The sequence below is a fragment of the Vicia villosa genome, linkage group LG5, assembly GCF_029867415.1.
Source record: "Vicia villosa cultivar HV-30 ecotype Madison, WI linkage group LG5, Vvil1.0, whole genome shotgun sequence".
NCBI lineage: Eukaryota > Viridiplantae > Streptophyta > Magnoliopsida > Fabales > Fabaceae > Vicia > Vicia villosa.
This window is the reverse complement of record NC_081184.1, coordinates 142,114,377-142,133,453: the sequence shown is the minus strand read 5'-3', so window position 1 is coordinate 142,133,453 and position 19,077 is coordinate 142,114,377. Positions and strand designations below refer to the sequence as shown.

The 19,077-nt window shown below is 31.5% G+C and overlaps 2 protein-coding genes across 2 annotated transcripts; one reads left to right on the top strand and one right to left on the bottom strand.

Annotated features, from left to right (window-relative positions):
- Positions 1-1,532: 1,532 nt before the first annotated feature.
- Positions 1,533-2,762, bottom strand: LOC131605630 (uncharacterized). Its single transcript, XM_058877965.1, has 2 exons — positions 2,523-2,762; positions 1,533-2,348 (listed from the first exon to the last, which is right to left on the bottom strand). Exons 1-2 carry the CDS (start codon positions 2,760-2,762, stop codon positions 1,533-1,535), a joined length of 1,056 nt encoding a protein of 351 aa, XP_058733948.1.
- Positions 2,763-5,904: 3,142 nt separating this feature from the next.
- Positions 5,905-8,031, top strand: LOC131602843 (probable pectinesterase/pectinesterase inhibitor 51). Its single transcript, XM_058875055.1, has 2 exons — positions 5,905-6,893; positions 7,213-8,031. The coding sequence occupies exons 1-2, from the start codon at positions 5,936-5,938 to the stop codon at positions 7,947-7,949; spliced, it is 1,695 nt and encodes a 564-aa protein (XP_058731038.1). The 5' UTR covers positions 5,905-5,935; the 3' UTR covers positions 7,950-8,031.
- Positions 8,032-19,077: the final 11,046 nt, after the last annotated feature.

The window sequence follows — 19,077 nt, the reverse complement described above, 5'->3', positions numbered from 1 at the left end:
TTTTAATTAATGTTTCTTTCATTTTCCTTATAAGATATAACTTGTTAATGGTATAGTTTAATTATTATTAACTTTATATAATTTATAGTTAAAAAATTAAAATAATACTATAAAACATCAAATATGATCATGATATATTCTAAAAAATACATTCATAATATATATATATATATATATATATATATATATATATATATATATATATATATATATATATATATATATATATATATATATATATATATATATATATATATATATATAAAATTAATTTAAACTAGTTGTATATGGATGTTTAATGAAACATTAGAAGTTAATAATTTAATATACGGGTTGATTTCTATAAATAAGATTATAAAGATGAAGATTAAAATAAAATAAAAAATTCCTTCTCACAAAGTTTTACCGTGTACACATTAATTTTGAAAAGGATCTTGTTATGAGTAGTGGAACTTTAGCTTTTAAGTTAAGTTTATAATATCACTAGAGGAGAGTAAAAAGAAAATAGTTACGGGACATTTTACAAACACAAACTATATTGTAAATTATGAACAAAACCATCTCCTAATAGTGCTATTGTGTAGTTAGTAGATTTATATATAGTTATCAAATGATGTCTGATTTAGTGGGATTGTCAATATAATAATTAAAGATTTTTCTATTTTTAAATTTCCCACTAAACACTATTGTAAATAGAGATTTTATTAGGATTATAATTTAGTTGAAAATTTTCAATTTTAATTAGTAATTGTTATACAATATTATTAGTAGCTGTTTCTGTGCGATGCACGAAAATTAAAATATAACATATAATCAATAATTATATATTTGAAAAACCGTATACATAATATAGTAAATAATTTGAAATATAATAACATTTGAACATGTATGATTATAAAAAGTAAACAAATAATTGGAATCGACCACAAACATCTATTATAAAAAAATTAATTAAAAAATATTTTTGACATGAAATATATTATTTTTCACATATTATTGAAGTATTATTAATGTACTAAAGTAAAAAATTAAAAATGATGATGTAATTTAATAGCTTATATATGAAATATATGGAGAATAGCATACATTATAGAATTTTGAGCAACTATTAGCGTGCAAAAGTGTGTAAAGGGAGAATGTTACTTCAATTCTATGTGCAATTTTACCATTCTCGTGACATGTTAATACCTGTAAAATTAAAATGCCAAAAATTTATTATCAAGAATAATATAGTGAACTACCTTTATTTTAACCATTAAATTGAGAAGAATTAATGGTCTAGATTTAGAGTAAGTGTTAATAACTTACTCTTGGAGTAAGAATATCCTAATCAAAGAGAATAATTGAAGAACCCTAAATTAGTAAGGAATGGTAAAATGGGAGTTAAATTTTATCATTCCACGGTATTCATGATCGATTAATTGAAAAATATTTTTATAGTAGTAGAAGCAGTTTTTTTTAATAAGCTGAAGATATTATTAAAACAAAAAATAAGGATCACAAAAACACAAGGGGGACCAAACCAAGACCCCTTAATGAACGAGCCTAAGCCTAGGGGTATCATCCTTGTCTAAAAGGTAATCCTTTACAACTATAGGATGAACAAAATTAAACCAACAAAAAGATCTACTATTATGCCCAATATTTGCCAGATAATCAACACAAAAATTGGCTTCCCGATAAATATGCGAGATCATGAAATCTATACTTTGAGAAAAAGTATGACAACGGAGCCAACGAGATCTGATTCTCCGAGGAACAAGAGCCGGATCAGTGAAGGCTTTCACCACAAGCAAACAACCAGTTTCCATCCAAAGCTTCCTCCATCCCAAACTAACTGCTTTTTCAATAGCAATCATGGTTGCCCAAAGCTCAGCCAATTCAGAGTTTCCTTCCCCCATATAATCATAAAGACTTCCTAAATGAATAGCTTTGTTATCTCTAAACATTCCACCACAAGCCATAGTAACCGGATTACCATGAGCTACACCGTCTATATTAACTTTAACCCATCCCAAATGGGGAGGACACCAAAGAATTTCCAATAAAGAAGAGGGTCTTCTAGGATTTATATTAATTTGCATCCCTTTCAAAATTGAAAAGCTTGTGATATTATTGTCCGAAGGGTTTCCCATATTATCGCCTACCCACTTGGCTCTAGCCATAATTTGAGTGATAGAAGTCTTCCAATGCATTCTTTTCCCATCAAATCTATTTGAATTTCTAGCCCTCCACACATGATAAAAGATACTGCAGACCATGGAGATCACAACTGCTGCTGCCTGCGGGGATCTAGCTACCAGCATCAGAACAAAGCAGTCCTTTATATTGCTTATGGTGCCTGGAAACTGCAATTTTGCCAGCAACCATTGTCAAATTGGAGTCATAAATTTGCACTCAAAGAAGACATGTTTAGTAGAGTCAGCATCACTATTGCAGAGAGAACAATTTAAGGGGCCACAAAATCCTCTAAAAGTGAAATTCTCGTCTGTAGGCATCTTATTGTGAATCATCTTCCAAACCACAATAGCATGAGAGGGCGGCACATGCTTGTTCCAAATTAAATTCTTCCAAGGAATATCAGGACTGTGCTTTTGGAACCTATCATAAGCCTGCTGCAAGCTAAGCTCACCATTGCTAGAATCTTTCCAAACGATGTTGTCCTCCATGTCAGTCTCAGGAATTTGAACTAGAGAAATCAAATTAGTAAGACTGGGAAAAGCCTGCAGAATATTGGCAGGAATGCACCAGTTCCGCCCCATTAGTCAGTCTTTAACCATTACCTTGATATGCTTTTGAAAACTCTTGGAATGCTGAATTTGTTAGCAATAGGTTCATCCAACCAGGTATCAAGCCAGAAGTTCACTCTTACTTCATTGCCAATGATCCATTTCGTGTTGTCCATAACAGTGGTGTAACATGCTTTAATGCTAGTCCATATCGAAGATTTGATGTGGTAAGAAATGACCTTGTGATTCCTTTTGATTCTAGAAGCTAGAAGTTGAGTCCAATCCTGATCACCTTTAACAAATTTCCAGCACATGTGAAGGTTTGTGGCAGAGTTGAAAGAAGTGATTGCCTTGATCCATAATCCACCAACTTTCTTACTCGAGCAACAATGTTTCCAGGCCACAGTCATAATTTTCCTTTGCTCTAAGTTTCCTCTCCACAGAAAATTCCTCATCCATGTACTGATCTGCTTGATGAAGGAAGCTGGCCAGTTGTATATTTTTATACAGTGAAGTAACATGCTATGGATGACTGCATTGATGAGTTGAAGTCTTCCAGCCATAGATAGCAAACAATCCTTCCAATGAGCTAGCTTTACTTTAACCTTATCTGCAATGAAAGTAAAATAGTGAGATTTGGGCCTGCCTACAAAGATGGGAGCACCAAGATAGAGAAAAGGAGGTTTGGCCATTTGAAATCCAAGAATGTCAGCCAAGCATTTATGCCTTTCTGTAGTCATTCCCCCAGCATAGACTAAGGATTTAGCATTATTGCAAACTTGCCCAAATATGGCAGCATATTCCACTAAAAGGTTAGCAAATGCATTTATGGATTTTTGATCACCCCTGTAGAATATCATAATGTCATCTGCATACAAAGTATGAGATGGGACAGAATAGTTTCTTGAGGCTTTAATGAGGTTGACTTGATTATTTTGAATCAAATGAGTAATTCCTCTACTAAGGATTTCCTCAACTATATACAAAAGGAGAGGAGACAAGGGGTCTCCTTGTCTCACTCCATTGGAGCACTTGAAGAAATTAGCCTGCTTGCCATCGATCCCTATAGACAACATAGCAGAGTTAAGAAGAGTATCAATCCAATTACAGAATTTACCACTAAAACCAAAACAAGTAATAATTTTGAGAAGAAAAGACCAATTGAGAGTATCAAAGGCTTTTGAAATGTCAATTTTCAGAGCTAAATTACCACTATAACTCTTGTTTCCAAGAATATTAATAGCCTCAGAGGTGAGGCAAATACCATCTCTAATGTTCCTCCCTTTAATAAAACCTTTTTGTTGAGGGGAAATTAAGGAAGGTAAGATGGAAGCTAATCTGTCAGCAATGATTTTGGAAATGATTTTGAATTTAAAGTTGGCAAAAACTATTGGTCTATAGTGGTTAATGATGTTAGGCTCATTGTTTTTAGGAATGAGCACTATAGTGTTAGAGTTATAGTTAGGAAGAATCCAGTCCTGCAGAAAAAATTGAAGCACAGCTGAGACAACATCCTTCTTGATTATGTCCCAGTATTTTTGGAAGAAAATAGCACCAAAACCATCAGGGCCAGAGGCTGAATCTGCTTTTAAATTCATAAAAGCATGAGTGATTTCCTCCACACTAGGAGTTGCAGCCAACATAACATTAGTGCCTTCATTTACCATGTTTGGGATGACCTTCTCAATGAGCCCAGTATCCTGCATAGAAACACCTTGATTGAAAAGATTAGAGAAATGACCAATAAGATGAGATTCAATATATAGTAGTAGAAACAGTTATTTCACTCAAAAATAGGGAATGATGGGTTAGTGATATTAGCTATAACTTCCATTAGTTTAATTAACTATTTAAATTGATTTAGTGGGGAAAATATAGCCATTTTTAATAATTAGTAATATTTACATTTTATTTTTTAATTAATTCATTAATTATTTAACATTTTATTTAGTTAATTAATTTATTATTCATTAAATGTTTTGGCAGGAGATTTTGGTGGGAAGAACTTCTAGGATTATAATTTAGTATGATGATATAATTTAGTATGATTTGGCGCCAAAATTATTAAGTGACTTAACACTTTAATTAATAAGATTATAGTAATGATTATATATAGCAATTTGGTAGAATTTATCATGCATTGCAAGGATTTACAAAGTTAATTTTTTTTAAAATACTTTAAATTAAAAATTAATTTAAATAATTTTTCATAAAATATAATTTTAAATATTTTATTATTTTATAAAAGAAATTTAGGTCTCAAAATTGAAAAAATTACTTTAGTTTGAAACTATTTTGAATAGTTTTTCATAGAAATCATATTTGTGATATATAGTTTTGAAAAATTATTGGATTTTGATTATGTTTTAATTTTCAATTATGTATAGTTATATGTTTTTGGGTATCAAAATTAGTTTTTAATTTATAAATAATGAGTTAAATATTTTTTTACTACTTTTAGATTTTTCCATAAAAATTATTTTTTACAAATACAAAGGAAAAAAAATTTAAGGTATAAAAAAATCCTATATTAATCATAATTTACTTAATTATTTATTAGTATTTATTTATACTTTTTCTTACCATACTAAATTGGTAGTTAAACAAACCGGTCAAACTACACCATTATTTTAAATTACATTTAATATATATTATTTATAGAGTTATATTATTTTATATTTTTCTATTACACTAAATTAGCATAAATAGATAATTAAACTAGTCAATCTATTTCTAGTTTTCTACCATTTAGGTATCCACTCCTTCCTTGAGTAACAATAGTACCTTTTTTTGTTTCTTTCCTTTTCCTTACCCCACTGCTCAAAGCCTCAAATGTCTGATTTCCACATAGCAACGTAACCCCATTTCACAAAGAAACCGCCAAATTTTCAATTCAACACCCAAAAAGTACCACCAACTCGTGACTAACTAACTCGTGATATATTCCAAATAAAAAAGTGCAATAGTAGTAGTGGCCACGTCTTCATCATCCACTCCCTCCTCCATTAAAACCAAACATCACCAACACGTGAACCACTTCTGAACTCACATCCATGAACATGACTACAAACCAATAATAACATTGACACTATAGTTCTAATAAAAAAACATAATAAAAAATTGCCATTAATAATTTACCAAAAACAGAGCACTATAATTATATAAAATCACAACCATGACTCATCTTCAAATCATTAAACCCCATCATGCCTTCTCTATTCTCTTTCTCTCTTTTTCTTTTCATCACACTCACCTCCGCCTCCGCCGCTCGCCACCACCATCACCACCCCTCACTCACTCCCACCACCGCCCCTTCTCTCTCTCCCTCCGCCGTACCAGACATCCAGCAAGCCTGCAAAGCCACCCGCTTCCCCCAACAATGCGAAACCTCCCTCTCAAAACTCCCTCCAAATTCCTCCACTCTCCAACTCCTCCTATTCTCCATCGCACAATCCTCCGAAAATCTCGTAACCGCCAAATCCATGGTCAAATCCATTCTCGACTCTTCCAAAGACAGCCGTAACCGTACCGTCGCGGCAACCACCTGCCTCGAAACTCTAACCAACTCTCAACACCGCATTTCTCTCTCCAACGACGCCCTCCCACGTGGAAAAACCAAAGACGCACGAGCCTGGCTCAGCGCTGCCCTCGCCTATCAATACGACTGCGAGAACGGACTCAAATACGCCAACGACACCCGCGCCGTCGGTGAAACGATGTCGTTTCTCGAATCCTTACAAATTCTCTCCAGTAACGCTCTTGCCATGGCGTTTTCATACGACGTTTACGGAAACGACACTTCGCTGTGGAAGCTTCCGACCACCGAGCGCGACGGTTTCTGGCAAGCAGCACAATCGGACGGAGGATCCAGCTCCAACCCAGGGATTCCACCGACGTTAAAACCGGATGTTACGGTGTGTAAGGGAGGGGAGAATGGATGTTACAAGACAGTGCAAGAAGCGGTTAACGCCGCGCCGAGTAACGCCGTTGGCGGGAAAAGGTTTGTGATATTTATAAAAGAAGGGGTTTATGAAGAAACCGTTAGGGTTCCGTTAGAGAAGACGAATTTGGTGTTCTTGGGTGATGGCATTGGGAAGACTGTCATCACAGGGTCTGCTAACGTCGGCCAGCCCGGAATGACTACTTACAATTCAGCCACAGTCGGTAAATATTTTTCATTTTCATAAATCAAACATTTTCAATAGTAATATTATAATCAAGGTAACAGTCGCAGTCGCTTAAAAGCTTTTGCGATTTCGTTCGATATAGATGTTGCGACCATGATTGCGGTGTGGTGAATGATAGTATTAGGTGCTGATACTGTTTCTTCCAGCATAGCAGACCGTTTTTTAAAACTTTGATTATAAGAATCTTCACTTTAATTTTTATTAGTCTGATTTTAAGTTTAACCTGTTAATTACATGTTTAGTGAACATTTGCTTTCACATACTTAACATTTGGGTTATTTGATTGATGATTGCAGCGGTTCTTGGCGATGGATTCATGGCAAAGGATATAACAATCCAAAACACAGCAGGTCCTGATGCACATCAAGCAGTGGCGTTAAGATTAGACAGTGATCTTTCTGTAATTGAGAATTGTGAGTTTGTAGGAAATCAAGACACTCTTTATGCTCATTCGTTACGCCAATTCTACAAATCATGCCGCATTATAGGAAACGTGGATTTCATCTTTGGAAATTCAGCTTCAATCTTCCAAGACTGTCAAATTTTGGTTCGTCCTAGACAAGTCAAGCCGGAGAAAGGTGAGAACAATGCAGTCACCGCTCATGGTAGAACGGACCCTTCACAAACTACAGGGTTTGTTTTTCAGAACTGTTTGATTAATGGAACTGAGGACTACATGGCATTGTATCATAGTAATCCTAAAGTGCATAAGAACTATTTGGGTAGGCCATGGAAGGAGTATTCTAGAACAGTTTTTATTAACTCTGTTTTGGAAGAACTTGTTACACCTGGGGGTTGGTTGCCATGGAATGGTGACTTTGCACTTAAGACACTTTATTATGGAGAATTTGAGAATAAAGGAGGTGGTTCTGATTTGTCTCAAAGGGTGTCTTGGAGTAGTAAAATCCCTGCTGAACATGTGTCGAGTTATTCCGTTGAGAATTTCATTCAAGGAAGTGAATGGGTTTCGTCATCTCATTTATCAGCACATCTTCGTAGAAGTCATCACATGATTAATAGGACGCATAAGTAATTGGGGGAGTTTTGTTTCATTTATTAACTTCACTCCCTTTGTACCTTCTTATACAATGATTAATAATATCTGAATTTCAATAGTTATTAGTCACACAGTTAAGGAATGGTTTCACCATGGTTCTAAATTGCGGCCGCGGTTGTCGGAGTTGCGATTGAGGTCAATGCATTTGCTGCGACGCATTTTGCGGCTGTTGAGGTGTGAATTTTAAGTGGGTAATTGATTTGCAAAGTTGAGAGATGATTAATATTAAGATGTTTGAGAAGAAAATTGAGTTTTAAAATTTTGATATTTCAATTTTTGATAAAAATATGTGAACAATTATGGGCCAAAATGGCAGCCGCGGTCCTTATTATGAACACATACATAATTTTAAATTACAATGTAATTGCAACTTGATCCGGTTGCAGTGGTGAGTGCATTAGTAATTTTGCAATTACAATGCATATGTAAATCACAATTTAAAACCATGAATCACATTCACCCATAAAATTTTGCAATTACAATGCATATGCAGATCACAATTTAAAACCATGAATCTCATTCACCTTATGGGGATGACTCTTTAAAATTGGAAAATTTATGTATTTTTATTTTAAATTAAGAAATGAAAATTAAATCTAAAGATTGATATGTTGGTAAAGGTTCGAGACATGTGAGTGTACTCCTCTTGTGTTGGATCAATCCATGCAGAACAAAATTATTGTTTGCATAAGCATGACGATAGTTGCTTGGAGAACACATGTAACCTCTCTTCCAAGTTAAAAGAGCCATGGTAGAAAAGAAACAGAAAGGTTATCTTCTATATGTATATAAAAAGCACATATATATTGCGGTTCACACAAAAGTTGGACACGTTCCACCTTAATTTATGACTTTTCTTTGGCATATGCTTGGCAACTTGAGCTAATGCCAAAAGAGTCATTGAGTTGCTAATATGTCCTAGTCCAGTTGAGACATTGCCTTAATGATGAAGTTGAAATTAAGTGCTTGTACCGCGTCTATGTACAACAACGCCAATGAAAGGTCATATTATCATTGTCAAAGTTTCAACCATAGACCGTTTCTTCCTTAAAGTGTGAATACTGAACAATCACGGTTGTGCCTACAACCAAACAAACTTTATCGCATAAACATACATTTGCCGAGTGTAACATAATGCTATGATTGCTCACGAGGTAGCCTTAGGAGAGCAGTTAGTCACATGCTGCGGAATGGTCTTAAAACAATTTGTACCAAACAAAATTGATTGGTTCAAACTTCAAACCTCACATGCAGTGCTTGCTATTCATCAACAGCAGGAGTAGCAATTAGTATAATTTACAATAGATTCTATTCCAAAAGATAGAGATTGAACGGAGTGGACACTCCTACTCTCCTAGAGTCCTAGTACTCTTATATTAGTAACAAAATAAATAAATATATAATTTGGTAGTAGTAAAAAGTGAGATCAATTTAATATGATTTTTTTTTAAACAAAAATTACCATTTTACCTCTTATCATATAGGTTATTTTTGGTTTATTCCTGTAATTTTTTTTTTTGAAAAACATCATTTTCATTTCAAAATACTAACAATTTAGTCCTTAAAGTCAAAATTCGCAGGAAAATTTAGAGGAACCTACATATTTTCCTGCGGTTTTTTAGTGGCTAAATTGTTAGTATTTTGAAATGAAAATGATGTTTTTCAAAAAATTTTTACAGAGGTAAATAAAAAATGACCTAAATGACAAGGGCATAATAACCCTTAAAAAATTTTCAAATTATATATAAAAAAGCTCTAAAAATGATTTTTTTATTTAAATAATGTTTTTTAAATGAATAAATAGAATGTTTTAATAAAATTAATAAATATAAATCAAGAAATTAAATTTCAGTAACACTAAACTATAACTCATTTATCCCACCAAAAAAGTTATTTTCTTTTTTCTCAATTTAAAAATAATTATTGTGAGTGAAGTAATTCAACTCATATGTTAGTTGGGTCAATTTTTAACAATAATATTTTTTTTATATTTATATATTAATTTAAATAAATTATTAATATTTATAAATTATAATTTTTTAAAAATAAAATTAATTGATTTGACTAATCTATCAACTACGGAAACATCTCTTTTTCATTGGTATTTTTTTCTTCCTTTTTTAAAAACAATCTTTTATAAGTATTTTGTTAAAAAAAAGCTAATTATTTATAGAGATTAAAGATAATGCACCATATAAAATATTACATAATTAGTTTAAAAATATTAATGTGATTTTGCAGAATACGTAATGATAATTGGCTAACAGTGTAATATTTTACATAGTTATTACATATCTTTTTTTTTCTTTCTATTATTTGTAATATAGTAATAATTTAAAAGATATTAAATAAATATTTATAATTCAATATATACTTCATGTTTTAAATTATATAATTTGATTCACTAATTTACAGTAATAAAAATTTCTACAAATAAAAGAAAGATAATGATATATTTTACAAAGAATATAAAATAATTCTTGATCTCGTCAATGACAGTTACACGCAGTTTGCAGAAGATTCGATAAAAGCGCAAAGAAACGTGCAATGTAATATAAGAAAGAAGGATCAGAAGGTGTTGTTATATATATATATATATATATATATATATATATATATATATATATATATATATATATATATATATCCATCAGTGTGTGTGGATATGAAAGTGTTTGAGAAGATCACCGACACGACGATGGCGAAAGCTGTGTAGGATGTACTGGTGCGGTGCTATGGCGATGTTGCGTCAATGAAGAAGGTGAAGTTGTAGTCTCCATGCAAGCAATACGAGAATCTCAACATGAAGAACAATGAGAAGGTACCAGATTACATCTCTAGAGTGATTCTGATCACGAATGAGATGAAAGCTTGTAGAGAAACTCTCTCTGAACGTGTAATAATTGAAAACATACTCATACCCCTTACTCCTCAGTTTGATTACATAGTTGTAGCCATATAACATTCTAAAGACACTAGCACCATGAAAATTGAAAAACTTCAGAGTAGTTTAGAGGCAAAAAAGTTGCGTCTGGCTGGAAGAAACTCTGAAAGGGTGTATGAACAGGATCTGAAGGCTTCTTTCGTTAAGAATAACAAGAAGCAAGCATGACTATAGAACAAGAAAAATAATGTTCAGAAGTCAGAATCTTCTTCTTCAAAAGAGAAGAAATAGAAGAATGTTTAGAAGGTAAATGAGAAGTTCGATAAGAGAAAGGTTCAGTGCTACAACTGTAACAAATTTGGCCATTTTGCCTCTGATTGCTGGTCAAATCAGGAAAAAAAGTATGAAGAAGCTAATATAGCCAAAGGAGATTCAGAGGATGAACCTGTGCTATTGATAGCATATGAGAATGAAGGTGAAAACATGGTAGATTGGTGGTATGTGGACAATGAATGTTCAAATCATCTAACTGGAAAACAAGCAACGACTTGTTGATTTTGACTAGTTGAAAGATCAAGATCACAATTGTTGATGATAAGTATCTGAATGCTGAAGGAATGAGAAATGTCAAAGTGAAGTTGTAGAATGGAAAAACTGTTCTGATAAAGGATTTATGGTATGTTTATGGCATGAAGATCAATCTGATGAGTGTTGGTCAGCTAATTGATTTTTTCAATAACCATGAAGGTCAATCTCTTGAAGTTGTATGACTGCAATCAGAAGATGATTATGCAGTATGAACTAGGAAGAAATAGGACATTCAGGGTTGCAAGAATGTGTGATCACATCAGATGATGCGGTCGATGATGAAGGTGAGCTGGTATACTATGCTTTCTATGCAGATGTATACATGGTGCATAAAGCTATGTTTGGACTTAAACAAGCCTCAAGAGCTTGGAATAAGAAGATATATAGTTTCTTAAGGTAGAAGGAATTTGTGAAGTGCACAACAGAACATGGAGTAATTGTAAGAAGAAGCAAGAGTGAATTGCTTATACTATGTATCTATGTCAATGACTTGTTAATAACAGGTAGTTACAAGAAAGACATCGAATAATTCAAAGGTAATTTTAGCAAGGAGTTTGAAATATATGATCTAGGCAACATTTCATACTTCCTTGGTATTGAATTCTACAAGAATGGTAGAGGCTTGATGATGCATCAAAGAAGATATCCAAGTGAAATATCAAGAGATTTGAGATGGAAGATTGCAATTCGACTTTGACACCTGCTGAACCAAGACTGCAATTATCTAAAGACTCATATGAAGATGACGTCGACCCAATACGGTACAAAATATTTATTGGATCATTAAGGTACCTTTGTCACACAAGACTTGATCTAACATATAGTGTAAGTATGGTGAGTAGGTTCATGCAAAAGCTAAAGATATTACATCTAATAGTGACGAAGAGGATACTAAGGTATCTCAAAGGAACTCTCGACTATGACATTTTGTTTCTTGTAGCTGATGAAGGAAAAGAATGCAAACTAGTGGGTTACACCGACTCAAGTTGATGTAGTGATATTGAGGATAAAACAAATGCACAGATGAGTGTCTGTTTATGCTAGGTGGTGCATTAGTTGCTTGGAGTTTGAGAAAAGAACCAGTAGTAGAACTATTATCGTGTGAACCAGAGTACATAATTGCTCCTCTTTGTGCATGTCAAGCAACGTGGATGATAAATCTAGTCGAAAGAATACAACAAAGGATTATGGAGCAATTACCACGAAGATCGACAGCATGTCAACTATTAATCTGGCGATGAATATGATAGCACATGGAAGAAGCAAGCACATCGAAATGAGGTTCCATTATCTTCGAGAGCAAGTAGCAAAAGGGAAGCTGAACTTGGAATACTGCACAACTGAGAATCAGACTGCAGACATCATGACGAAAGAAGTGCAAGTTGAAGTGTACAAGAAATTAAGATCAATGATAAAAGTAGACAACTTAGACACAATGAATTAGGTGGTGTGTTGATAATGTATTTCATGGTGTCTAAGCATGTTGCTGTCGAAACACTTAGTGCTGTCGAAATGTCGAAGGAGTTAGCCTCGACAGGAATTTTGACTTCTTATTTTGTATGTTTCAGAAGAATTAGGTTATTCGAGTTTTGCTTAAGGAGCAAGAAAACTCAACCTATAAATAAGGAGTTACCCTATTGTTGTAAAGTAGTGATTCACTTGCAGTTGCAAAAAAATATAAAATCACAGTTTAAGAGCAAAAAAAAACTCTATAGAAACTTTTTCTTCCCCTATTTTTTAAAAAATAATTTTAATTTAATTATTAAATTAAGTATAACTAATTATTTTCTTAAGATTCACTTCCAACCTAAATATGATGTTTTCTATAACTTGCATGTAATAATTTGTACCAAGGAAAACAAAAAATTGAGAATCAATTGTAATAGAAGTTTTACTTAAGTTAGCACAAGAGTTCAATCCAACTAATCTAGAAAGTAGAAACCTCAAACAGAATTTTAATAGGATAATTTAAAAATAATATAAATTTTTTAGTGTAACTAATTTTATAATATTAAGACATAAAAAAATATTAACTACATTCATTAGATTAAATAATTTTTAATGATTAAATTAATTAATAGTAAAATTTATGAATAAATTCACAGTACGAGATCTAAAATAATTAATAAAAAATAAAAATATTATTAAATAATTAAAATAAATAAATTTGAAGCTTAACAAGTTTGAAGTATAATAGTTATTGACTCATTTTTGTCACATCACTTTGAGAAGGTACCTTACCTTACAGGAAAAGAAAGGATAGTTTCAACTAAATCTGCATCAACAAGTTTTCAGTATACTCATTTGTTGTAGTTTGGTTGAGTTCTATCTAAACAACTTGTTGACATTGGTGGCTTCCATGTATACCTATCATAGAATAGAAAAATAATCCACCCATATAGTGAATAAGCTGTTTCTCCACTACATGCTTCAAGAGTAGAAAGTGATAGGGTCTCCACTTATAATGGCCAACGTTTGTTGGGCTCCATGTGTGAATTCAGATTATTGTGGGGTGGTAGTTTTCACACAAGCATCCCTTAGTGCTCAACTTTCATACTATTAAATTTCATTGACATGTTCTAGAGATTGAATATATATTTAGTTGAATAATGTGTGTGTTAGTTCAACCAGTTATTAGACAGTCTTTTTTGACTTTTTGCCAAATGCTTTTGTGTTTAAGTTCGGAATAGAATCCATATTATGAAAAGGTTCAATGTATTCCAAGTTCAGTTATTGGTGTGATTGGTATATGTTAAACTTCATCTATAACCTAACAACTTGGTGTGTTATTGTGGTGTTCATCATATGCATTGCTAACTGTTGGATTGAACTTGAATCAGATGATTGCAACTGAAGCAATTGAGATAAAAGAAGAATTGATTAGAAAGAAGATATGAAATTAGTATTAGAAAAATGAATACATAATTAGATGCATAGGCTATGCATTTATAGAGGTTTAGTGTCACTCTAACTGGTTTACTTGTAATGCAAGTAAATCATTAGATAAAGTTAGTTAATCTTTAGTAACCTCTAACTTGTTAACTAATTTGTAACAACCATAGCTACTAACATTAAATTAATTCACAAGTTTGAATTACAACTATTATTCATTCTTAATTCAAATTATCAAAATTGTAAATTTTGATTCACTTCATAACTTGAGAAAGTGATCTTTCTTGACAACTTTAGTAAATAAATTTGTCTACTGCTCTTGTATAGGAAAATACTGTTGGTGATTTTAGTATCATCAATGTATTTTGGTAATAATGTGATTTACTGTAGGCCGATGTAATTATGCGTTAAGCTTGAAACGAGTTAGGGTAGTGCGGAGTGCACGCTCGTAGAGCCAAACGTGCAATTGAATACGAATAATAGAAACGGGGTTCCAAGGGGCGGAGCCCCTGGCGGGGTGCGGGGCAGCGAACGAAATTTTCGTTTGAATAGTTGCACCCTTTCCCAACCGACATAACCGTTTTACCGAACAGGTGCGTTGTTTCCCAACCAACATAACTGTTTTTACCGAACAGGTGTGTCATTTCGGTTTCTATTGTTGATCTCCTATATAAGGAGTCATTTGGCCTCGGTTTCGAACACGAAAAACATACTTCCTCTACATTCTGATCTGTTCTCCATTGTCAGAAACAGATTGTTCTTCGAGAATTATCCCCGCAAAGATTTCGTGAACCCAGACAAGAATAGGGTCGAAATACTTTGTTCGGAAAGTGAACGAACACGATTCTTGAAGATATCCAGGATTATCATACCTATATCTAACAAATACTCAATTATCAACTTGCCTTTATTTTCACTTCTTAACTTGAGAAAGTGATCTTTCTTGACAACTTTAGTAAACAAATCTGACCTGCTCTTGTATAGAAAAGTCAAGATTAGAACCTCCAATAGATTTAGCCGACGATAGTTCTTTTGATGTATTTATCTAATTTCGAAGTGTAATATATGCACTCTATAACATTGCAATATAATCCCTTTTTGTGTTTATGTATTTGTGTCTATGTGTTTTAAAGTGTTTGTGTTTTTGTGTTTTAAACTGCTACTGCTACTGCCTTTTGTTCCATTAAAAAAACTAACAGCAAAACTTCTGTAGATATATCTACGGAAGAGGCTGACATTGAAAATTATGTTTTTTTTAGCGTAGATGCATCTACGGAACGGAGAAATCTATGACCCTTCAGTGTATATATCTACGGAAAGTTCTGTGACAGACATTGTGTGGTCCATAATCACCAAAGGCTTCTATAAATTTGGGGTTTCTAGGGTTGTATTATTACACACAAACACAAACACAAACCCTAAACACAAACACAAACACAAAAATGTCTCACACAAGGCCTTGTTCATGGCAGCGAACATCATCAAAGCGTCCCGATCCTGAACCGGTTTATCGCAGAAGAGATGGGCATGTTATTTTCTCTTCCGTCAAACCCCCCATGCCGGTTAAGTTTTGGAACATCCATTCCTTCAACCAACTCAAGATGACTCTGATGTATTTTTTAGAGGGGGAGTACAAACCTGACGAAGTCATTAGAAGGATTCAGAGGCTTAGAACAAGAACCTCGTCTGAGACCGGAGAAAAGGAACGTTGGTGGGATGAAGTGGAAGGAGATATTGATTCTATTCTAATGATGCATGGATCCGATGACATTGTTTTAACTGTTGTAATTTCTTAGTTTTCTTAATTTTCTGTTGGAAATTTCGATGCATCTTTTAATCAATGTTGATTTTAATCAATGAATAGATGTCTTATCATTACAAATGTTGTTGTTCTTGTTTTGAGTTTTGTTTACTTCCGTATATTCATCTACGGAAGGCTTCCGTATGTGCATCTACGGAACAAAACAACGTTAAAATTTTAAAAAAAAAGGTGTTTTCGGAGATGCACCTACGGAAGTACGAGGGCTTTTTGGTCAATTCGGTGGTGCGTAAGAAGGTCATGGGATGGAATGAGAAAACCACTTTTTTAAATAAGTTACAAGTAAAAAAAACATTAACATATGGTTAATTTAGTAAATTATAAATATTGTATTATAATATTTTATGATAAAATAGAGAATGTAAAGCAAGTATCTTATTGAGAAGAGGAAATTAGTCTTATACCCCTAATTTTATTTTGGGTTTCTTGGGAATTTCATGAAAATATTGGATTTTTTTTTCAAAATTATCGGATATTTCAAAAAATTCTATAGTGCATTTTTTAAAAGAATTTTATTTACACTATTAAAAATTTTAGTATATTTTAAAATTTATAATAGAATATAATTTTTTTCTCATAATATTATACCAAAAATTTGATATGTTACCGAAAATTTCATAAAACCATCGGAAATTTTGTTCTTAAACACTCTCAAATTTATTTATGAAATTTTTTGAAATAATTAAAAATGGGGTGCAAGGTATAATTTGGAGGATAGAAGGTTAAATCCTCTATTGAGAAGGACCAACTTATTGAACTGATTTTTTTTTTTTGTAAGCAACTTATTGAACTTATTGAACTGATATAAGGCCTAACCAGAGTTGTTTGAGAAACCTCATTGTTCATCTAAGCAATTTACCCTCTACTCCAATTTATACCCTCTACCCCCAATCTATGAGAAAATATCATTCAACCCTTCTCTTATCTCTTATAAACTTATATAAACACACTACCACCAAAAATACATATATGCCTTTTTAGTATAGCTTCTACATTTTGACAAGTATACAATTTTATAAATACTATGGTCATTTAGTTTTTACAGTGTAAAATAAAAACTTCTTTTTATTTCACACAATTCTTTTGACACAATTTTCAATATATTAAATAATTGTTTATTGTTAAATTATTATTTTAACTTCATATTTTATATCTTCACAATATAATTGATTAATTTTAATATATCTTAATTTAAATTTATCATAAAATCCTATACATGATTAATGACTATTGTATGTTTCTAAAGAATTTCACAAAATTAATATTTTGAAATTTTAAAAAAACTTTGTAATACATCAATTATATCTATTTTTATAACTCAATAGTTTTACCTAGTTTTTTGAGAAACCAATAATTCAAGAGAGACGTTGAGTTGTAATTCAACATATAATAACTATATGTTATTAATCAATTAGTTTATGTTAGTTTGTTATAAATTTTTTATATAAAATAAATATTTATAACTAAATAATTTTAAATACCTAAAATAATATGGAAGAAATATTTATAAAAAATCACAAGTAAATATATAAGTTTATAAGAGATACTCAAAGCACAAGGAAACAAAAAATACTACCATCTGAACACAAACATAAAATAACACGAGAAAATATTTATTTATTATAAACAAAAATATAAGACACATATTTTTCATTTATATATACAGAAATATGAAGAAAAAAATGGTTGATTAACATAAATAAACACAAAGAAAATTTACTACCATAAATATTTAAAAGTGCGGGACAAATATTTATCCTTGATTATTTAAAAAATATCAAATATTATTTATTATTAATGCATTAAAAACATAAAAAAAAATATAAACTACAAAATTAAATTTATAAAAGTTTATCGTAATAATTTTGTGCATCTAATAGAAATATCAATCATATTTATCCTAACTATTTCACTCAATTGCGTTGAAAGTCATTCGATTGAAAATATATCTTCTATTTTATTTTATTTAATTGGAGTTATATATATATATATATATATATATATATATATATATATATATATATATATATATATATTAAAAACTTCATTAGTAATTTTATAATTTATTAACATTTTATAAACAATTAATATATATGATAAATCCGTGCGATAGCACGGGAAGCTACCTAGCTTAATTAATGAGTAAAACATAAAAGAAAATTAATCTGTGTTGTACTGTAAAAATATTTTTGAGAAAATGTCTGCATCTTTTATTCATTAAAGTTAAAAAACATAAATAATTGTTTTATACTATTATTTATTTATTTATTTTCCTTATTTATGTTTATCAACCTACATGAGTTTTTGGCATATTCAAATTTAGCATTATAAACATAAAATTGAAAAGTGATACTATACATAGGCTGATTCTCTAAAATTTCATGTTAATTAATATTAAAATGGAGTTTAATAAAATTGGTTTATTAGCTCTTTAGTCAATTTAAACATATATCAAACTACTTATTTAAATACACTCATATATTAAACCAGATTTTCAAAATAGTTGATTGAGATTCAAAATTATACCTATGAATCCTGGGAGTAGGTGAGACAAATTAATAAGAACTTACGAGATAATTGGTGGCGGAACCAAAAATTTTAAGGAGTTTGTGCAAAAAATTTAGCCCTATTTTTATTAATTTTACACATTGTTTCTATTAATTTTGACATTGATTTTGTCTAAAAAATTTGCCCTTGATTTTGTCTAAAAATTTTACATTCTGTTTTTATTAGTTTTGTCTAAAAATTACTAATTCTGCCTCTGATGTTGTCTAAAAATCAACTATTAAGTAGAGAATATACAACGAAAAGAGGGATTGAGCCCGGGCGCGTGCCCAAACTCACTGGACCGTAGCTCCGCTCATGGAGATAACCTTCATCAAGTCTCGACCATACAAAACTTTTTTAAAAATAGAGAAAGT

Excerpts from the sequence above, each read along its gene's own strand:
- LOC131602843 (XM_058875055.1), top strand. The coding sequence starts at position 5,936 with ATGCCTTCTCTATTCTCTTTCTCTCTTTTTCTTTTCATCACACTCACC. Across the intron at positions 6,894-7,212 it reads TTACAATTCAGCCACAGTCG|CGGTTCTTGGCGATGGATTC; the intron begins GTAAATATTTTT and ends TGATGATTGCAG.
- LOC131605630 (XM_058877965.1), bottom strand. The coding sequence starts at position 2,762 with ATGGGGCGGAACTGGTGCATTCCTGCCAATATTCTGCAGGCTTTTCCC. Across the intron at positions 2,349-2,522 it reads CGCCCTCTCATGCTATTGTG|TTTCCAGGCACCATAAGCAA; the intron begins GTTTGGAAGATG and ends GCAAAATTGCAG.